General features: G+C 52.2%; 10 protein-coding genes across 10 annotated transcripts; 4 read left to right on the top strand and 6 right to left on the bottom strand.

Moving 5' to 3' along the window:
- Positions 1-1,429: 1,429 nt before the first annotated feature.
- ASPZODRAFT_139373 (hypothetical protein) lies at positions 1,430-2,038 on the top strand (the record flags this gene model as incomplete). Its single annotated transcript, XM_022724548.1, has 1 exon — positions 1,430-2,038. The coding sequence occupies one exon, from the start codon at positions 1,430-1,432 to the stop codon at positions 2,036-2,038; it is 609 nt and encodes a 202-aa protein (XP_022584548.1).
- Positions 2,039-2,636: 598 nt separating this feature from the next.
- ASPZODRAFT_128627 (hypothetical protein) lies at positions 2,637-3,447 on the bottom strand. The gene is made up of 2 exons (XM_022722072.1): positions 3,271-3,447; positions 2,637-3,181 (listed from the first exon to the last, which is right to left on the bottom strand). Exons 1-2 carry the CDS (start codon positions 3,283-3,285, stop codon positions 2,822-2,824), a joined length of 375 nt encoding a protein of 124 aa, XP_022584547.1. The 5' UTR covers positions 3,286-3,447; the 3' UTR covers positions 2,637-2,821.
- Positions 3,448-4,412: 965 nt separating this feature from the next.
- ASPZODRAFT_57629 (hypothetical protein) lies at positions 4,413-5,408 on the top strand (the record flags this gene model as incomplete). The annotated part of the gene is made up of 2 exons (XM_022728695.1): positions 4,413-4,994; positions 5,133-5,408. The coding sequence occupies 2 exons, from the start codon at positions 4,413-4,415 to the stop codon at positions 5,406-5,408; spliced, it is 858 nt and encodes a 285-aa protein (XP_022584546.1).
- A 675-nt stretch (positions 5,409-6,083) lies between these two features.
- ASPZODRAFT_59429 (hypothetical protein) lies at positions 6,084-7,816 on the bottom strand (the record flags this gene model as incomplete). Its single annotated transcript, XM_022728848.1, has 3 exons — positions 6,084-6,263; positions 6,350-7,528; positions 7,697-7,816. 3 exons carry the CDS (start codon positions 7,814-7,816, stop codon positions 6,084-6,086), a joined length of 1,479 nt encoding a protein of 492 aa, XP_022584545.1.
- A 465-nt stretch (positions 7,817-8,281) lies between these two features.
- On the top strand, positions 8,282-9,139 carry ASPZODRAFT_22733 (hypothetical protein; the record flags this gene model as incomplete). Its single annotated transcript, XM_022727904.1, has 3 exons — positions 8,282-8,380; positions 8,455-8,540; positions 8,614-9,139. 3 exons carry the CDS (start codon positions 8,282-8,284, stop codon positions 9,137-9,139), a joined length of 711 nt encoding a protein of 236 aa, XP_022584544.1.
- Positions 9,140-9,574: 435 nt separating this feature from the next.
- ASPZODRAFT_128623 (hypothetical protein) lies at positions 9,575-11,589 on the bottom strand. Its single transcript, XM_022722071.1, has one exon. The coding sequence runs from the start codon at positions 11,472-11,474 to the stop codon at positions 9,813-9,815; it is 1,662 nt and encodes a 553-aa protein (XP_022584543.1). The 5' UTR covers positions 11,475-11,589; the 3' UTR covers positions 9,575-9,812.
- A 916-nt stretch (positions 11,590-12,505) lies between these two features.
- On the bottom strand, positions 12,506-14,113 carry ASPZODRAFT_128622 (hypothetical protein; the record flags this gene model as incomplete). Its single annotated transcript, XM_022722070.1, has 3 exons — positions 12,506-13,750; positions 13,820-13,963; positions 14,028-14,113. The coding sequence occupies 3 exons, from the start codon at positions 14,111-14,113 to the stop codon at positions 12,724-12,726; spliced, it is 1,257 nt and encodes a 418-aa protein (XP_022584542.1). The 3' UTR covers positions 12,506-12,723.
- A 411-nt stretch (positions 14,114-14,524) lies between these two features.
- ASPZODRAFT_128620 (hypothetical protein) lies at positions 14,525-16,606 on the bottom strand. The gene is made up of 2 exons (XM_022722069.1): positions 16,408-16,606; positions 14,525-16,320 (listed from the first exon to the last, which is right to left on the bottom strand). Exons 1-2 carry the CDS (start codon positions 16,420-16,422, stop codon positions 14,791-14,793), a joined length of 1,545 nt encoding a protein of 514 aa, XP_022584541.1. The 5' UTR covers positions 16,423-16,606; the 3' UTR covers positions 14,525-14,790.
- Positions 16,607-16,839: 233 nt separating this feature from the next.
- ASPZODRAFT_2117030 (hypothetical protein) lies at positions 16,840-19,758 on the top strand. The gene is made up of 4 exons (XM_022727769.1): positions 16,840-16,974; positions 17,063-17,359; positions 17,439-17,548; positions 17,606-19,758. The coding sequence occupies exons 1-4, from the start codon at positions 16,849-16,851 to the stop codon at positions 19,539-19,541; spliced, it is 2,469 nt and encodes an 822-aa protein (XP_022584540.1). The 5' UTR covers positions 16,840-16,848; the 3' UTR covers positions 19,542-19,758.
- A 38-nt stretch (positions 19,759-19,796) lies between these two features.
- ASPZODRAFT_139364 (hypothetical protein) lies at positions 19,797-20,441 on the bottom strand (the record flags this gene model as incomplete). The annotated part of the gene is made up of 1 exon (XM_022724547.1): positions 19,797-20,441. One exon carries the CDS (start codon positions 20,439-20,441, stop codon positions 19,797-19,799), a length of 645 nt encoding a protein of 214 aa, XP_022584539.1.
- Positions 20,442-20,445: the final 4 nt, after the last annotated feature.

Here is a 20,445-nt window from a genome sequence, read left to right as displayed (position 1 = left end):
CACGCCCTATTTGTCGAATCAACCAGTGGATTTCGTGAATCGAGAAGTTTGAAATACACCCGACAATCTACACGCCCTGGCGGCGCTGGATACTATACTCGCTTACGATCTATTAACAGTCTTCTCCCTCTGCTTCGCAATTCAGTCACTGTAGGTGGAGGTGGTAAAGAAGAACCTCTGGAACCCCTGGATATCTCTTGCCTCTGGATTTCACTCCTGCATTACGTGGTCATCTTAGCTCACTAATCAATTTGGGTCTTGCAAGCGTCTCTCAGAATGCGCCTGTAGTCAGCTTTGTGCATTATTACCAAGGACCAGGGGATACACCAATGTTCCAACAGGGACAGCGCCTCATCTGTTCAAATTTATATACACCTCTCTTGCCTGGAGGAGAGCGACGAGAGGCACTTACACCTAATGACAAGTACCAAGTTTCCACCAGCAAGCAGCTTATTATTTTGCAGTATCACTAGAAGCAGGAAGACACAGGGAACAACAGGCCTGGAAGTGGCGTATATACAGTGGGATGGGATGATAGTGAACTGTTGGCTGATATGAGGAATGACAGACTGGGCAAGCCATTTGGAGGCACACAGAAGATGAGTTTCAACCATCACTAAGGACTGAGATTGTTTCAAAGAAGGGGGGTTGAAGTAGAATCATATTAGGTTGTATATTTCTAGTTATCTAATACTACTGAAAACCCCTGCTGATCACAGTATAAACATATATTTATAGTATAAATCGCTCAGAATTCTATCACTATAAATCTCATAATTTAAATATCCATTTATTATATTTTATATTCTATGATCCTGGATAAATAAGCCCTTGGCCAAGTGCACAGGAGTTCTCTCCCAGCCACGCTATTTTCCGCTGAGATACTACAAAATGTATACACGACAAGGACAGCCAGTTGCTTCACAAAATGAGACTGTTTTCTTGTTCAAACAAATGATAAAGGCTCCCAGGTAGTCTTATCACTTAAGAAAAAGATAGAAGTCTAAAGATTCCTCCAAGATCTCAACGACAAACAACTGAGCTGCCAGCTCTACTGCCAGCTCTACTGATCCACTCCCAGCCACCGCTTGTCTGACTCGCTTCCCTTCGTCCCATCCATCCCTGCCTTGCGCACGATTGATACCTCGAGTTTTTTTTAATCTTCCCTCTCTTCTCCAGTAGTCATATTTCCAGCGACAGTTTTGTCCGAATTACACTTTCTCCTGCGGCGTTTCTGCGCATCATGCTGCCCATCTGGTAGATCGGCGTCACACGAGTCTTATCTATCTATTGGATCGAAAACAAAACAACAGCCGACGACATTTGATTTGTCTGTCAGACAAGCCGAGCTCTCAACCAGCTTGCTTGCTTGCAATCAAGAACAGTCTCTTCGGTGTCTTCGTTTTCTATCGAAGCATCCATTCTCGCCATGGGACCTCTCCCATCGTGGATCACCCCGCCACTCCAGCTCGCCGCGATCCCCTCGCAAGGCTCTTCTGATACACGCCCTCCTCCTCACTTCCTCAATCGCCGCTCCAGTACCATCTCCATACCAGCGACTTACGGCGGCCTCAACTCCGGCCCTGCACCGGGAACCGTTGCGGGGATCGTGATCGGCTCCGTCGCAGGATTCATCCTATTCATCTACCTCCTCTACCTCGTTATAGGACCCAAGGGACCCCCCGCCGTCGTTGATGAAGAGGTCGTCGTCCGTCGCGGCGGCGGCGGCGGCCACCCGCCCTCCCGCCGCAGCAGTCGAAGGCACAATCATAACGACGACACCGTCGTCGTTGTCGAGGACGAAATGAGCGAAGCCTCCGCCGGCGGCCGGTACAGACGTGAAGAGGATAGAATCGTGGTCGACGAGTCGGTCTCCTCGCACATACACACAGAAGACGAATTCGTCGAGGTCATCGAGCAGCATTCGTCGATCGCGTCACCAACGCCGCCACCGCGGAGACCTGGAGGGCGGTCGTATCGAAGGGTGGATCCGAATGAGTTCGGGGGGGGCGACTCAGAGCTGAGCAGTCACTATTAGGATTGAGAGGCTGGGGAATCAATATAAACTACCCCTGGGCCCAATAATAGCCTCCGATGACGAATGACGAGTCACGATATGATTGATACCTTTTCATGAACGGATGAAAGATATGATGGACTTCTCCTCATCGTGGAATCCTGATGAGCGAAACTCTACTTACCTACGCAGGGTTGCTCTGTGGGAGTACCCTCGATATACTTATGATACCCTGAGTTTCAATTCTCGATTGTTTTTCTTGTTGTTTTTCGCATACATTTGGTTTGTTTCGCATAATGCTTTGTCATCTTCTCTTGCCATCAGATGATTTAATATGCCTGGTCAGACTGGTTCTCTCCGTATGAGAGGGTTCCAGTTCAATGTACATATTTCAACATAACTAGCTAGCTTCTGTAAATATTGTACTACATTTGCATTTTTCTCTTTTACAGAATAGAATACAAGTTTCATTTCATTAAAAACAATACAAAAGCACACTGTGGACAGTGACAATCGGACTGACAAGACGCCTTATCCAAACTCAATCTCCCAACCGGTATTTCAAGGTCCATGTTGCGCCGCGACGAGTATCAATAATAAACAGAACCAACAAAAGGGAAAAAAGGTATTCAAAGAACGTGTGTTTCACCCAAAGAGACAAAGAGGGCCGAGGCTGCAGCGAATGGCCAAGGATAGAAGATTAATGTTGAGAGAAAGTCCGGCATCCACGTATGCGTTAGCCTTTTCCGCCGCGCCCATCAAGGCGCGTGGGATGCTGTCGAGTTCTTATATCCGCCCAGCGGTCTAAAACAAGATATCTAAACAGCAACAGCACGCCATAGCGGCCATTATACCCGCACAGATACCACCGCCGGCACCCATGCCTCGATCACCTCGATCGTCCGCGTAGTAGCCTTGTTGGGGCGGGGGGTATCCTTGCTGCTGGTAGTACATTCCTTGCGGGGGAGGAGCACCGTAGCCCTGCGGAGGGCCATACCCTGGCTGTGGAGGACCATATCCTGGCTGCGGCTGGCCGTACTGATTAGGCGGGTAGTATCCGTTCTGGTTATAATATTCCTGTCCTGGAGGTGGCGAGTTCACGGGCGTACCCTGATAAGCGTTCGGGTCGTGGATAGGCTGAGGATAGGAAGGGGGAGCGCCCTCCTAGAGAACGAGGCAATGTAAGCAAGCATATTCCTCTCGAAGAAAGAAGTCGCTAATCACCAATCCTTTAATGAGGCGAATAGACATACAGGTTTGTAGGACATGCTGGCGATAGTATTGCAAACAAGCGGCTTGCTGAGGCAAGGGAGGTGATTGATTGTAGGCAAACGAGAAGCTGGGCCAGTTTCCGGTTGGACGACAGGCGCAGACGAAGCTCTTTCGAGAGATATGCCTTTTATCCCGGTCAGATTAGCGTTTCGTGCGATCTATCGGACGACAATGAGAGTTAGAAGTGAAGGAGGATGGAGGAAAGTGAGGAGCCTGCGAGGAGGGGGACTCCGCAATAGGCAAAGGCCAAGGCTGGCGCTTCGCTCAACTCGACTCACCACTCACTGTTCACGTTTCACCCTATTCTGGCAGACGTCGATCGACCCTCAAACTGCAGGTGGTAGATCCCAAGGGACACTGTGGAAAAAGGAAATATGAAAAAGGAGCCTAAATGAGTTTCTAGATTTGCTTCTGATCGACCTCTTACTAACTTACTGGCCCAGGCCTCGGATCCACGCGGCCGATCCAGCATCTACCTAATTTCTATTACCCACTCATCACGACTGCCCGCACCGCCACGAAAATTCGTCATGACTGCGCCTCCGTTTGTATATCGGTGCGTTGTGCCGAACATTGATCATCATTGGTAGCTGGGAGAGGCGAGTTGGATAGTGTGTACACTACGGACTCCGGAGTATAGGGGTCCAGGGGGGTGGTCTGTGGTCGATCATTCCCACCCGTTATTATGGTGCCTAGTTACGGAGTACTCCGTAGAGGATGAAATCTATGGCAGTATCTTAGGACCCTTTCCTTGAGCTCTGGATACTCCCCTTGTCGCCTATATATAGCTTGGGGGCAAAAGTCATTCACCTGACGTACAGTTTTAGGTCTGAGACCTAACCACCGAATACAGCTGGTTCCTGCGAGCACACAAACGTGGCCAACGACAAGAATACAAAAAAGGGCGAACTCGTGGCTATGGAAATATTTCAACGGCAGAACACGTCGTATATACCCTTTTCAGCTCTGGAGCCTTGGCTGGGCTGACCTCAGGCATCACAAAATCCGCCAGGTCCAATAATAATCATGTTATAGGTCTTTTTCTGTGAAAGGAGCCAGAGGCCACTGTCACACCCGAACTCCTATCCCTATTCTCTACACTGTGCTCCCTCCATCACCCATCATGGTGTATCTATTTCCTCCGCGCTATGTTTACTTCCCCTCAAGGCCTACCCATACGTCGACCGTCATTCTCCTTCATGGCAGAGGCAGCAACGGACCTGAACTGGCCTCGGAGCTAGTCTCGTCCGTCACCTCGTCTGGGAAAACCATCTTCGAGCATTTCCCTTCATGCCGATGGGTTTTTCCTTCTGCCAGGCCGCGGTGGTCCAAACGTTTCCAAGAAACGCTAACGGAATGGTTCGACTCGGATACGTTGGAAGACTATAACCAGGAGAGCAATAGCAACAACAACAGCAGCATCGGCGGCAACGAACACACCCTCGCGGCGATGACCGAACTCGCACAGACCGTGGAGTACATTCTCCGCATTCTAAACGAAGAAGTCGTTCGGCTAGGAGGCAATCCCGAACGGGTGATTCTAGGCGGGCTGAGCCAAGGGATGGCGGTGGCGGTAATTGCATTGATCTGCGCACGGCAGAGCATTGGCGGGTTCATGGGGGTTATGGGTTGGCTTCCTCTTTCGACGAGGGTAGAAGCAGTTCTCAATCAGTTGCAATCGCAGGAGATGGCGACCGATGACCCTGTGCAGAGGGCGACGGTGAACTCGATCGAGAGAAGACTTGAAGATTCGAGACGGGTGTTTCTGCTTCAACAGGACGGGCAGTTACAGATTACACGGACACAACAGCACCAGCAGCACCAGCAGCACCAGCAGCACCAGCAATCGATACAACAGCAAGAGTATACGCCCCCCAAACCGATATCCCACACGCCCATCTTTCTCAGCCACGGCGAAGATGACCAATGGGTCGATGTGAGCTTGGGAGAAAAAGCCTCGGAGCTTCTCGTCCGCCTCGGCTTCGACAATCTCATATGGCGTACTTATTCCGGCGCCGAGGTAGAAGGTCACTGGATCAAGGAGCCGGAACAGTTCGACGCCATGGTGGAGTTCTTGCAGACGGTGCTGGGGTCCGAGTCTGAAGATGAACAGTCGTAGCATCCAGGTTAACCTTCTTTTGTCTTGCAAAAATAGATCTCTCAACTACATAAAATGAACTTTGGTAACTACTTGGGCTATAAGGTGAGATAGAAATAGAATTTATGCATCGCATGGACCTTCTCGCTCGAGAAAATATGACAAATTTATGTACCGCTACTTACAAGACTCTTTATGTATTCTGACCAGCCAAACTGTCTCCTTCTGCATTCCTTTTTGTGGATACTTTTTAAGTGAAGGGAAGAGAAAAAGGAAACAGAAAAATACCCCCCTTTTTCCCCAATAGCAAAAGTAGGAAAATGGAAAAAAAGTGGGAAAGGACATAATGCTGAAATGACCAGACAGACAGCAAAAGAACTACTGGAGAGGGGATTTCGCAGAGTTGAGAAGGATCAAGAAAACAAAATCCGACGAATTGCAGCCAGATTCACACTAAATATCAATATGCATATGGGCATCTACTGCATTAGGAGAAGACAGCGGGAAGGAATAATAAAAACAGACAATCATGGTGGATGCTGATGCATAGGTAGAGAAAAAAAGGGAGGGATGATGAGAGGAAGCCAAGAAAGAGAAGCTAAAGATAAAAGGAAAAGCTTCATGCATATGCTTATGCAACAGACAATTCATGTGTGCAGATGCATATATAAAGGCTCAGTTACCAGTGGGGTGTAATCATGCCTTCTCCTCCAGAGAGGCCTTCTGCAGCTCCTCGGAGGTAGCAGCAACGGCATCAGTCTCCTTGGCATCGGCGTCGCCATTGACACCGTTCTGTTCTTCGGACTCGGTCTTCTCAGCGGCGGCAGTCTCCTCGGCTTCCAGGCGAGCGATTTCTTCCTTAGCCTTCTTGATGTTCTGTGAGGAGGTGAAAGTCAGCAACTGTACTTCAACTATGGCGAGCAGGAAAGAAAATAGGGGTGGGGGGGGGGTAAACCACGTACCTCTTCGGTCTTGGAGGCCTGGTTAGACTTCCACTCGGTAATTTTAGCAGCCAGCTTCTCAATGACCGCAGGAACGTTGGACTGGTTCATCGGAGGGTCAACCTTGACCTTGGCGAAGTCTTCGATGACACCAAAGCTCAGATTGAACTTGGCACTCTCGGCGGGAGCAGCAGCGCCGGCGGCGGCGTTCTTCTTGCCCTTCTTTCCCTTCTTGCCACCGGTGCCCGCGAAGTAGTCCTCCTCGCGGTCCTCTTTCTTAAGGATCCGGAGACCCTTCATGTTCGAGTCGTCAACGGTACGGCCGATTTCGGCACGGAAGGCGCCAGACTCGCTCTTCTTGTCATCAAGACCCAGAGCGGCGAAGTCATAGGTGGGCTCGAAATGACGAATGAGACCCTGTGCAGTGAGGATCTCGTCGGTATAGGCCAATTGAGAGGCCTCTTCGAGCTTCTTGTCAGCGACCTTCTTCCTCTTCTCACGCTCAAAAGCATCGCGCTGAGCCTTCTGACGTTCACGACGGATCTTCCATGCCTTATCCTCGTACTCCTTGTAAGCCTTACGAGCCTTGTAGTAGTTGTCCTTCACCTCACGGATCGCGGACCACTTCTTCTGTTGCTCGGCATGAAGCTTGGTACGCTCATCACGCAGGGCATTGAGGCTCTTGAAAGCACTGTCCTGTTCGGCCTTGATGCTGTCAAGCTCCTTCTGGATCTCGGTGTACTTGTCGCTCAGGGCCTTTGCTTCTGGGTTGTCGAGAGACTTCTTCAGGTCAGCGATCTGAGCCTTGAGATCGTTGATGACCTTCTGGGCCTCGTCCAAGCCAGCGAAGTTCTTGCGCTGCTTGCGCAGGCTGGAGATATCAGCCAGCGCCTTGCGCTCGTCCACCAGGCGGAGAGTTCCCGAATCCACACTCTTTTCGAGGCGAGCGATCTCGCGGTCGACCTCCTCCACGTTCTTGAAGCTCATCCGGGTGCGCGAGTTGTTCTGCTCGGCGATCCGGGCCTTGAGGGTCGCATCGAGGGCATTAAGCTTTTCTTGCGTGCTCGTTCTGGAGGACTTGAAGCCAGACTGCTTCTGACGGATCGCGGAGAGCTCAGCCCGCAGCTCCTGCTGCCTCTTCGCCGCAGGCGAGTCTTGGTTGTTAGGGCGAGCACTTTCGATCTTGGCCTTCACCTGGTTCTATGGGGATGTTAATCGCTATCTGCGTTATAAAAGTTGAACAATCGAGGGGTGTCTTAGAGAGGGAAAAGGGGAGATTGAGGGGGGAGGGAGGGAAGAAAAGACAAATACACCGATTGTTAGGGCGGAAACCGAATCCGCCCCCGGGGGGGAATGGGGGGTACATACCAGCTTCTCCTGAACGGCAGTGTGTTCCTTCTCAGCATTGGCAAGATCGGCCTTGTATGCCTCCTCATCCGGCTTGGTAGGCCTGACGGTAGGCTCGCTAACGGGGGTAGAATCGGTCATCCTGAACAAGATGCAGACACGAGGGAGCAATTCGTGGATTAAGCTAGCGAATATAAAACGCTCTCGTCAACGGATTCCAAGACTGACCCCTGGAGGCTCCAGAGACCGACTCAATGACGAACGAAGACCGCGTGGTGGTCGATTGGACTTGTCGAGCAGAGAGAAAGAGGAGGAGAGGAGTCTTGTGCCCATATTTTTGTTCTGGCCTTTCTGGCCGTTTTGGCGGCGCTTACCACTATTGGCGGTGTTAGCGCAGGCCCGCCGATTTTTCGAGAACTTCACTTTACTTCGCTGTCACGGACCGCACTTTTCCTTTCTCTCCACCAACGAAGACCACGGAGTGACGGTGAACAGCCAGTGATCTGTGAGCAGCATTGGGGTTATTAATTTATTAACCATCTCCTTTCCCCCCTTCATTTCTGGACCGTCCGTGAGAGCGCCGCGGTGCGCCCGAATCGCCTCGACATGGACTCAGACTACGCAGGTGGCTCCGGAGAGGCCGACCGTGAGATTATTAGACTATGGCGCACATGGAGGACAGTGTTTGAGATGCTTCAGGATCGGGTAAGCTGGATCGTCTGATTGTCGTCCGCCGGGGGGAGGGGAGGAGGAGGCTAACTCGGTACGCCGTGTGACAGGGCTACGAAGTGACGGAAGATGAGGTTCAGATTTCGCTTTCTGAGTTCAGAGCGAAGTTCCAAGAACCAACAAGTGGCCTTCCCAGGTATGCAAATCGCGAGGTTCCTGTTCTTTCTTATCGCGTAGTCTTCTAGTGCTAATGTGATGTTGGTGTGTAGACGCGACCAGATGAAAATCAGCGCCCGCCCCACGGAAGCCATGCAGGCGAAATACACGGCTCTGCCCAGCAAATCCAACCCGAATCCCCAACCCGACTGCGGCACGATCTACGTCGAGTTCTGCGCGGACAGCAGTGGTGTGGGCACCAAGCAAGTCCGTACGTTCAACCACACGGTCGACGAGAATAACTTCCACAGCGGCATCTTCATCACGCAGACGCCCATTTCCCCCTCGGCCGTGCGTCTACTGAGCGGCATCCCAGGCCGCATCTGCGAGCACTTCCAGGAGCAAGATTTGCTGGTCAATATCACACGCCACGAACTGGTGCCCAAGCACGTACTGCTCAGCCCGGAGGAAAAAGCCCGGCTGCTGGAGCGCTATCGCCTGAAGGAGTCGCAGCTGCCTCGCATCCAAGTTTCGGATCCCGTGGCCAGATATCTCGGCTTGCGCCGCGGGCAGGTCGTCAAGATCATCCGCAAGAGTGAGACGGCTGGCCGGTATGCTAGTTACCGATGGGTCATCTGATTTGGGAGGGAGGGCTACTTCTCTGTCAATCAAGGCAAAAATCCGGAAAACATTGGGCAGGGGGCTGCATATCAGCTGCAAGAAAAACCGCTCTTCAGCTGTCAGACGGTCCTGACAGCATTGGGTCTCACCCAATCAAATTAATCATCATAGCTCTCTCGAAAATCCATATGGACGAGAGACGACGAAAAAAGCAAAAACACACAAAAACAAAAAAGATCAAAAGCGGCATTGTACGTACTACCGGCAGCATGGCGTAAGGGCGAACCGAGAATTATCGGCTGGGTGTTTCATATCAGACCTTGTTTCTGTGATATCTACTATCAATATCTACTTGTTTCTGCTGTCCTGCTATGTATCCATCCGGTTAGAATTAGATTAAAATGCAAAAACGAAAAAAATTACATCTTCTACTTCAATTCATAGACATGAAGTCATAAAAATGGTATCTATGTATAGTGGTATCAAGTTATTAACCAGACAGCTTCCGACAAGTCCAAACCCAAGAAGGTAAAAAAACAAAAGAAAGAAGAGTTGATATAATATTTAATAAATAGAAACACTGAAGTGACCATTGTATCATGTCTCCAGAAGGAAATATCACCCAACGCCACGCTAAGAAGAGGACATGACTCATTCGGAAGAGGAAAAGCGAAAAAAAAAAGGCAAAGAATCATCGTGGCCTCGAGAGAAGGCCGCCGACATCTTGTAGCTCCATGGAGAGGGTGGGCCCGTCGCGCGAGGGTCGATACGGAGGTGCGACAGAGTTAGATGTGTTGCGAGAGTGAGGGATTGTAGGAGGAACAGGATTGAGATTTGTGGGAGTGGTCTCAGGGTGGTTATCTGAGAGCAGCCCGCCGACATCTTGAAGAGTCACGCCGCCTTCACGGTAATCTGTCAGATCGCGGGATTGGGTATTGCGTCTGCCGTGGGAAGCGAGACCGGGCATGCTCGACTGCGCAGGGTCGAGTAGTCCTCCGATGTCGAAGATGGAGAGCCCGCGCGAGGGATGCCGCGCAAGCAGCGGCTTATTGCTATTGCTACTGTGATTGTTGATATTATTGCTGTTCCGTATGGATCGGCTCCTCTCGAGGTACTCGTGCGGACTGACCTTGACGTCCAGGCTATCTGTAGCGGAGACGTCGTCAGTCTCGCCGGAAGGACGACCAGCGGTAAACGACCAGTTCGGGTCCAGGGCCCCTGTGTGTAAGGTGGAGACTGGGCTCGCAATGGACGCGAAAGGCGGCAGACCAGGGGTAGTAGTAGTTGTGGTGGTGGTAGTGGTAGGAGTAGTGTTCGTTTCAGTAGAGTGGTAAAGTTCCGGGTCGAGGCGGATGCCCAGGTCGCCAGCGAGATGGGAGTCACTACCCCACTGGTGGTAGGTGACGGTGGCGCGGCGGAGGGTGCTTTGGTCGATATTCTCACCGACCGAGGCAAAGGCGAGATCCTTTTTGAACTTCTGCTTCTTAACACCGCGGTCTCGGACAAAGGAGCCGATGACGACGGCGTTGGAAACGGCTGTGGCGGCAAGGATCTCTAGCGAAGCCATGAGCGAGCGGTACTGCTGCGAGCCGTCACGCCAGATGACCGAGGGCACGCGATAGCAGGTGATACCGACAAGGATCAGGGAGAGGGCGAACAGCAGGACGAGCGAGACCTTGCGCTTCAGCGCCATGTTGGCGGTAAGGATCATGGGGATGGGGAAAGCAACCAGCAGCAGATCGGTCACCACGTCGCAGGCACCCATGGTGATCAGGTTGGCGTAGCCGCAGCGACAGCGAGGGCCGGGGTCCGGGACGACTTTCCAGTAGTGATCAAAGGGCTGGCACTCGGCGAGGGTGGCGATGACGACGGCCAAAAAGGTCGAAGCGAGAAAGTAGTATATGAAGCGCAAGAAGAGCAGGAGAGACCGGCGCCAGATCATGCCCGAGACGCGCCGCAGAAACTCGCACACGGTATACTTGGCCGTCCAGATGAAGACGGCGTACAGGATGCGCGAGACAAGCACCAGCCGGCTACCGATCTCGCGATGGCGAATGTCCATGGCCGTCAAGCCTGCCGTCTTAGTGTTGTTCGTGCCCCAGAGGAGGATGACATGTACAAACGCCATGCGCGCCAGCAGCGGCACCACGCTCGCCATCATCACCTTGTCCTCGGTGAAGAAACGCTCCGTGCGGACGTACCGCCCACATACTCGCACCGCGATGATGGCTAACGAGAACCCTGTTGCCCACCAGCTCATCAGCAGCGTCGGGTTGTCATCCACCGCTGTTTGGATGTCGGGGGGCTCCGTCGGGCTGAGCCCACCTCGTGCGGCCAGCAGCAGCAGGGCCATCCCTCCGCAAAGGGGCAGTACTGCCTGAAAGCGAGGCACGCAAGCAAGATTCAATCTGATTCCAGTAGATAGATGGGAAACACCGTTTTTCTTTTTTTCTTTTTTTTTTTTTTTTCTCTCACGGACGAGAGACGATCAGGTACCGCAGGCCGTTATCAGTGGGTTTCACATGGCTTCGCGTGGTAGCTAGCACGTGCAATTAACCTAAAAATCAGCATCTACCACAGATTTAAGAGAAAAAAAGCTGTCAGTGTAATATAACATACTCCATAATAAATAGTGGTTGAATAGTAAGGCTGTTCTGTAGATAGCAACTGATCGTGTGACGCTCCGAGGACAGAGTAGGGAGAACAAGGCGAACCCAGCAGCAGTTCATACCAATTATAACAATAATTCTAATAAGAATAATAATAAGAATAGGAGGGCGGCAAGTGTTATCAGCGACCCGACCGGTTGGCTCATTGCGTGCTGGCTTTCTGCGATCAGCGTCTGGTGGAGATAACTAGGTAGCCAAGATCCCTGGTCTCTGAGCTGCGACGGGGAGGGGACTCGAGGAGCTGCCATGGCCCATAGCCACATGCGGGATTATTCGCCTTGTGCCTAATGGAATATTACTAGTTAGCTGGATAGGTCCATAGATAAGGATGGGTCGGTGAGACGTGGTGAGGGGGAAGAATCCACTGGGTGGGAATGGTACCAGGAAGGGCCGGGATTCGATCCAAGCCTGCTTGTCTGATCATTTCGTTGATCTGGTGATTACCTAGATACTAAGGTAGTTAGTTATTCGAGCTCGGTCGATGGACAGATAGGAAGCCTTACGGCATATTCTCGGTTCCTTACTGCGGGTTGGAGATCCGGTGTGTGCGCTGGTTTCAGATTTGGCTGATAGTGACGTCCGGGGCTGACTGTACACCCATGTGGTCTTTGCTTTCTTTTTCTCTACGGCCCAATAATAACGGGCGCAGAGTACAATTTTCCATGGCAAGCAAACTGCGAGCTCGTGTTTCGCGGTATGTCTTATGTAGTATGGAAGCTGGGGACGTTGCCTCGACTTGGGATGAGATTAGGGGGCGGTGGTGTCCGAAAATGGAATAGTTCTATACAACCTATCTATCTAGTATTCTGGACAGAGAAGGACCTGCTACCTATCCCTGTAGTTATCTACCTCCTACCTACAGGTAGGTCTAGTGAAGCCATAGAGTGATCTCGCTCTCAGCCAATCACTTGGCTGGCCTGTTGCTCCCTTATCCTACTCGGCCTTGGCGGACTCGACAGCGACCCCGGCGTGCAGTCGCTGTAAGACGACACGCAGCTCACGCAAGAACCGAGTAACCTCATCCTCCGTGCCGATGGTGATACGCAGACAACCCTCGCAGCCAAGTTCCTTGCCGCGGAAGCGGACGACAACGCCGCGCTTCTCGGCCAGCGCTTCGTATGCCGCCTGCGCAGTCACGTTGCAGGGCTTGCCACCTTCGCTGGCCGGCTTGTCGAGGATCTCGACCAGCAGGAAGTTGGACGCCTGACCGCCGAGGAAGCGACCGATGCCGGGGATCTGCGGCAACTCGGCTAGCACACGGTCGCGCTGCGCGATGATCTGCTCGCGGTACCGCCGCATGACGGCCATGTTGTCTGGGGAGAGGGCGGCCGTGGCTAGCACGCTAGTCGGGCTAGAGATGTTGTAGGGGGCCTTGAGGCTGTTGAATAACGTAGCGATCGGAGCGCTCGTGAACGCGACCCCGAGCCGGATGCCCGCCAGGCCAAACGCCTTGCTTAGCGTCTGCATGACCACCAGGTTGGGCCACTCGGTCACCCACTCCGCCAGACTGGATCCCTCCGGCGCAAAGTCAATGTATGCCTCGTCCACCACGACCACCCCGTTCCACGTCGGGTGCTCCAGCACCTTTTGAATGTCCTCCTTGCGGATCAGATTCGCCGTCGGGTTCCCCGGTGAGCAGATGTACGTCACCTTGATCGAGCTGTCCGCCGCCAACGCCTCGTTGATCTTCTCCGGCTGCAGCGCGAACCCATTCGCCGCGTCCAACGGTACCTTGACGATCTCCAAGTCGTTCACCTGCGCGCTGACCCCGTACATCCCGTATGTCGGCGGGCAGGTCAGGATCTTATCCTTCCCCGGCCTGCAGAAACACCGGAGTATCACATCGATCGCCTCATCCGATCCCACCCCAACAAACAGGTTCTCCGGTCGTAGGTCTTTCTGTGTGTGCACTTTCGTGTTTCGAAGATTGCAGAACAGCTGCTTAAGCTCTATTTGGTGACTAAGACTCAATCAGAATGAATTTATAAAGAAAAGAGGGGGGGGAAGACAGGGGCCAGCAGCTACATACGGATCCGGGTATCTGTTCAGTCCCAAGAAATCAATCGTCGGCCCTGAAGACCCCATCCCGCCGTCGCTGTTCAACGCGAGGCCGGGCCCGTAGGCATTCTCATTGGCATCGAGTAATATATTCGTCCCATCGTCCTTGTAGTCACTGGTTCGTCAGCTTCCCTTCTTCAGAGGACGGATAGTGGGGGAGGGGCATGGGCAAGTCTCACTCTCTTGCACAGCGGTACGGCTGCAGCTGGAGAATGTTCGAGCGGGCGCATGTCGATAAATCAAAGGCAGAAGATTTAGATGCCATTGTAATGTTTCTGTAGGCGCAATGGATGGATGATTCGTCGTACTCTGAAGGAATTCGTCCCTGGTGGCGGGGGAAAGCTTCCCTTTATCTGCGGATTTTCAGGGCGGAAGCGGTGTCGGACTGCGGTAGACGATGAATCATCGTTTGACTCATTCGAGAATCCGATGAAGAATTCTAATTATACGAATAGTTGATGGTATTTATCGTGTTTAATGTCAGAATGTAAGGTAGTTATTCTATATAGTGCACTACCAATGCTAGGATACTCGCTGCCATGTGGTTGTAGCTAGAAATGATATCTTACTCTGGGTATATTAGTAGTATGGCTTCATCTCTGTTTCTATAGTCCATCCACAAGGAGAACCAATATAAATAAATTCAAACTGGTGAATATCGAGTAGAAGAAAAATGACTCAGCTCATAATCAATTAAATACCAACTAATAAATACATACTTATTTCTATAACTAACTAACTAGCATCGCTATTGTCATATGTAGCCAACTAGTAGATAAGCAGATACGTACAATAATAACTACAAAACCTGACACTCTGCCAGGTAATGAGAACCCCCAGAAACGCCTCGGATATGCCTTTTAGATGTCTATTGTCCTTTCCTGCTCAACCATAGCAGATGTTCCACCAAAAGAAGATGAATGAATGGATGTAATCAGCAGACTATTCGTTTTTAGTCTTGCTTGAGCTCCCTTCCGAAGAAGTAGAGGACTGCTGCTGCTGCTGCTCCTCCTCCTTCTTCTTGGAATCCCTGTACTTCTGTCGCTTTTCGCCCAGGTAGCGCCAGGACCGTCCCACGCCCGCAGTGAAGACGCCCTTGACGCTCTCGACTGTGCTAGGCCAGCGGATCGTCTTGGAGATGGACGTCTGCACTTCCTCCTTGAGGTGCTCATCGCTTGCGATCCGCTGCTCAAAGGGCCCGCCTTGGCGCCGCCGGACAATGGACGGATCGGCATCGCTGGCTTTCTGCATCATTTCGTCGAACTCGGAGCGCGGAATGGCGTAGCGTGCTTGGTATTGAAAATAGAGCTTTTCACGGAACGCCTTAGGCAGTCGGCAGACCATATTGCCTCGTTTCACGGGGTCCATATCCTGGGAGAGCCACACATTCACGTCCGGGTCGTCAATCCAGTCTTCTTGGCCACAGCGGGGGTCGTTGAACGTGACGTTTGGCAAGTTGTCGATCAGGGGTGCATATAGCCGTCGGAAGTGGGCCATCTGGCCGGAAACAATGTTGTTGACTTTGCCGGGATCTTCCGCCGGGAGGGCCATGCGCAAGTCTCCCATGTAGCTGATGCTTGCGATCGTGCTGTACAATTGAAATTCCGTGAATCTGGGGGGCAGCAGGAGTAGAGCCACCCGGACAGCCGAGAGCAGGTTGACTTGGTTCGCTAGGCGCACGCTCGGATGGTCCCGTAGAATCTTGACCGGCTTCTGTAACCGCCCAGCAAGGTAGAGCGAATTCCACTGGCTCAGGTCTTTGCACAGCGTGTCTAGGTTGACGACGCCATACTTTATCAGCGTGCCGTTGACGGTCACAAAGGGGTTGAAGTAGACGCCGGCGCCGAACCGGTCTTGAACTTGCGACACCATGTACGAGCCCAGCGAGCCCAATCCAGAGTAATGATCGCGGTGCTGGTTTAGGTTCAACGCATGCCAATGCTGACTGTACGACACACCAAATATAAAGTCGATCATCTTGCCTTTGCCTTGCTGCATGTTCTTGATGGCTGCCGGAGCTGCAGGATGACACTTGTCGGAGCCCGCCGCGCTCCCCGACTGCGCAAAAACACCAGATCCATACGCAAACGCATATCGGATCGGGGCCCGAAACTGCCACAGAATCTGTCGCAACGCCTCTTTGAACTCTTGGTTGATGATCATATGCTGGTTGACTCCAAAGTCCTTCGACGGCAGCTCTGAGAACGCGGAGATCGAAAGGTTTGGGTTCTCATCCCAATCCGCCTCGGCGAGCGTTCGGGAAGTCGAGAAGGATGCATTTGACGACAACGGAGATTCGAGCCCATGGGCATTTTGTGTGCTCAAGGACGAACCAAGACCACTGGCAAGGCTCCCTGGGTGCTTGCTAGCAAACGAGCGGACGCGGCCTAAGGGATGAGAGGACGGTCGACGGGGCAGGCATCTTGAACAAAAACGCGTATACGACCTTTGACCGGCATATAACAGAATCGACTGGTAATGAAAACTCGTCAGATAACCATTTTTCATCATCTTTTTTTTGTGTTTGCGATTCGTTGTCAGACAATAGGCGCGACTTACCGGGACTTCTCGCATGGCGGAAATTCGGAAGTAATTAATAGAGAGTGGAGAGAGCACAGCGGAACAGGCTGCAACAAGAAGAGCAGATCAAACAAACATCGGCTTTCTCAATGCTTCATACCATGGCTGAAGCAAAAAGGAATCAATGCTCTGATGGGAATCGGGGAATTGAAACAATTTTGATTGATGGTCGTCGTCCAGCCTGTCTGACGTACGTCTCGGCCTCGGCCTCGGCCTTTTGGTGACGGTCACGTGAGCAGGCGTTCCCACCCGGCGCGGCATCCAAACAATGGGAGGGGAGGTAAACAACCCACGAGCCGCCGCAGTCCTGCTCTGAACCGCCAGTTCCGTGGTATTTGAGAGGCGATTGCATTGATATCGATCACTTAAGAATTATACCTGTTCTACGGACTGTCTTTTTACGGCGCGAAAGCAGTCGGAATGGATACATTCGCTGCTCGTCTCGCCAGCTTCGATCTGGTGCTGCAGCCGGAGAAGCGCAGGTCTTCGAGCGCAAAGACGGTTAAGCCCATAACATGGCCTCACAGCAACCCTTCTCCCGCCGAGGTACTTAATATTCTGGGTTTTAAATTATGATTTGTTTATTATTGCCATTCTTCTTCAAGATTCTCGTTGCTGATTGACGCGCTTGTAGCTCGCTCACGCCGGTTTCTACTACAACCCCTACGAGACGAACCCGGACAATACAACATGTTTTCTATGTAATCGGGCGCTGGATGGATGGGAGGAGGATGACAACCCGATTACAGAGCATCTGAAACACGCTCGCGACTGTGGATGGGCCGTCATGATGGATATCCAGCAGCGCAGCTCCAACCCCGCCGAGATTGAAGATCCTACCAGCGAGAAAATTGCAGACGCACGGCGATCAACGTTCGGGGAGGCGTGGCCCCATGACGGTAAGAAAGGATGGGTGTGTCAGTCGGAAAAGGTACGTAGTTCCTTTAAAGCCTCGTTGGATCTGCGTTTTGAACTTCACTTCTTTTTTTAACACGATCCTCCACGATCAGATGGTCGAGGGCGGGTGGTATTTCTGCCCTACAGAGGAAAGCAATGATCTAGCCAGTTGCGCCTATTGCAAGTTATCTCTTGACGGCTGGGAGCCCAAAGATGATCCTTAGTAAGTGGAACAGCATTTGCTTTATTTGTTTTGTTTGCGTAGAACTCACCGTGGAAGTGACGAACACTATCGCCGCTCATCTGATTGTTCCTTCTTTGTATTCGCCCGACCGCCGAACAAGAAATTGAAGAGCTCCAAGGCAAAGAAACCTCGAACCTCCAAGGCCTCTCGCCTCTCTACTCAATCTATCGCCACGACGGTATCAGAAGCTGCCGTGGATGTGAACGATATGGCGGATGAAAGCACGACATCTCAGCCCCCTGCTAAAGCGAAACCCTCAAAGAAGACTACGAAACCCAAGGCAAAGAGTGCCAAATCGAAGAAACAGGAGGTCGCAGACGTTGACAGCCAGATGGATCTGGATAGCGTGGACTATCAGCACTCCGAGCCTTTGAAACCCAAGCGGGCCGGCCGGGGGAAGAAGAGACAAAGTGAAGACATGATTGGAGTTGACCTTGATCAGGTGGAAAGGGATATTATCGAGCAGATCGAACCACCGACCAAGAAGAGAGCAACGAAGGCCCGTGTCAGTGTTGTTTCTCAGGAACCAGAGGCGTATGATTTTATCTACAGCCGTGCAGGTTCTCCCGAGCAAGAAGAATCTGTGCCAGAGAAAGAAGAACCGAAAAAGGGCCGGAAAGCTAGCAAGAAGGAAACTTCAAAAAGCCGAAAAGCAGCCGAAACCACTTCTCTCACAAAGCCAGCCCTTATGTCTCAAGAGACGGAAAACATGGAGCTTGATTCTGTGCCCGTATCTGATCGTGAGGGCGAGATGGGCGATCCCGAGCCTCAGGCAATAGATCCCAAGCCCAAGAACTCCGCCAAATCCAAGTCCGCCAAGAAGTCGAAGAAGACCCCCGATGCACATGACAAAGTTGACAATACAAATGAAGAGACAGAACAGCGACGCGAAGAATCCCAGCCCGATGAAGAGCTGGAAGAAGCCGAAGTGCCAGTACCCAAGACCAAGTCAGCTAAGGGGACAAAGCGGAAAACGACCAAGAAGCAGAAAGCACAAGAGGAAGAGAGTGTGCATCCGCTGGAGGAGAGAGTCTCGCTGGAAAAAGATACCCGAGCCACCGCCGATCGAGATTCAACACACCAAGAATCATTTGTGTCTGTCGAAATCATCAACAAAGAACCAGAGTATGAGTCGGATGCAGACAGCCATACCGCTTCGAAAGAATCGCAAAAGAAAAGCCAGTCTGCAGAGAAGAAACGCGGTCGTAAATCGAACCACGCTGCCGTTGATTCTCCTGTACACGCGGATGTGGACATGGCGGAAGCCTCTGAACCCCAAACTGCTCTCGAAGAACCGGAGACTCCTCAGATCGAGGAAAAAGACACCAAGAGCAAGCAGGAACCTCGACGACGAAGCTCAAATATGCCCCCTAAGACTACAGAACGGTATAGTGACATCCCCGAAGAGAAACAGCTCGCCAAATCCATAACGAAGATACGCATTTCCGATGCTAGCATCTCTCGTCATGACGTGAGTCTTATCCCCGAGACTTCAAGCCCCGTGGTGTCACCGCTGGCGGCGCCTGTAGAGAGTACGCCGTCTCGATCACCGCAAGCGTCTGATGCAGAGAACCAGCCTCCCTCGACGCTACAGTACCCTGTGCTGTCGCCCTCGAAAAACCGGACAGTACGCGTTCCATTGGCGGCCAACACACCTTCGCCTTCGAAACGCAACGTCCTCAATCCAGGACGCCTCAAGTCCTTGCACCCATGGATTCCGATCGATATTGAAGAAATCCTGATGGCGAATTCCAGTGACAAGGAAAACATCGATATCCGCAGTCCGCTGCACGGCACGAAGGGAGAGCTTACAAGCCCGGAGAAGAAGATGACTGTCGAAGAGTGGATTTTGTGGAACGCGAAAAAGGGCGAGGAAAAGCTGAAGCACGAGTGTGAGCGACTGGTCAGTCAGTTCGAGAAGGAAGGCGGCAGGGCGATGCGGGCTTTGGAAGGAATCGAATGCATTGATTAAGAATATGAACAGGGAATTGGGTTCAGGAACATGGGAGGTGAGGTGGTGGCGTTGGCAAATATTTCGGTATCTGCGTTGGTTTCATTATTATTGGTACAATGTGCAACAATTTAACGACATGCGTACATATAGCTTATATGCTTCCCGACCTTTTGAATCCCAACCGACGTCCATGTAGTTGAATCTATACACAGTATGTAAACCCCCCCAAACGCCATAGCAATGCGATAAACTTGCAACAGGTATGTAATCCCTTCAAGCAATAATCCCCAGTCGGCCCTCCCAGCTGTCCTCCTGCTTGATCCCGTCCTCACCACCGCCGCCGCCGCCTCTCCGACGCTTCTCGTTGCGCTTGCGCCTGCGTTCCTCGCGCTCCTTTGCCTCAATCTCCTCCCGTTCTTTAAGTCTCTCGCCCAGATCGAGCTGCCACGCGCGTTTCTCTTCTGCCTCGCGGACGCGTTTCCGGTGCGCCAGCATCCGCAGCCGGAGCCGCACATCCTTAAGGGAGGCGCGCACGACCTCGCCGCTCTGGCCCGTTGCGATGAGATGCTGCTTGCTGTTCAAGTGCTCGACGAGCTGCAAGTTATCCTTGAAGGTCAGGTCACAGTCGGCGCAGTAGAAGCCCGCGCTGCGGCCGCGTTTGCCTATCGCCGACCCCGCCGGCACCATCGTCGTCTTGCCCACCATCGAGGCCACATCGAGCCGCTGCGTGCGCGACGTTGTCGCCTCCAGGCTGCTGTAGTCGACGGGCGCATGGTATTTCTTTCCTAACAGCTTCGCTTCGTAGCGGGCGCGGCCTTCCTCCTTGCGCTTGGCCTCCTGGTCCGCCGCTTTCTTTGCGTACTCGTCTCGGTCCCATGTCTTGCGGAAGGCAGTGTCGGACGACGTCGAGGCGTTCATTCTG

The sequence above is a fragment of the Penicilliopsis zonata genome, assembly GCF_001890105.1.
Source record: "Penicilliopsis zonata CBS 506.65 unplaced genomic scaffold ASPZOscaffold_2, whole genome shotgun sequence".
Lineage (NCBI taxonomy): Eukaryota > Fungi > Ascomycota > Eurotiomycetes > Eurotiales > Aspergillaceae > Penicilliopsis > Penicilliopsis zonata.
Note: the sequence above shows the minus strand (reverse complement) of the source record. Positions and strands in the feature narration are given on the sequence as shown.

Bases quoted from the DNA above. Each gene is read 5' to 3' on its own strand.
- ASPZODRAFT_128623 (XM_022722071.1), bottom strand. From the start codon at position 11,474: ATGGCCCTGCTGCTGCTGGCCGCACGAGGTGGGCTCAGCCCGACGGAG.
- ASPZODRAFT_2117030 (XM_022727769.1), top strand. From the start codon at position 16,849: ATGGATACATTCGCTGCTCGTCTCGCCAGCTTCGATCTGGTGCTGCAG. The intron at 16,975-17,062 runs GTACTTAATATT...ACGCGCTTGTAG, and splicing joins GCAACCCTTCTCCCGCCGAG to CTCGCTCACGCCGGTTTCTA. The intron at 17,549-17,605 runs GTAAGTGGAACA...TCACCGTGGAAG, and splicing joins GAGCCCAAAGATGATCCTTA to TGACGAACACTATCGCCGCT.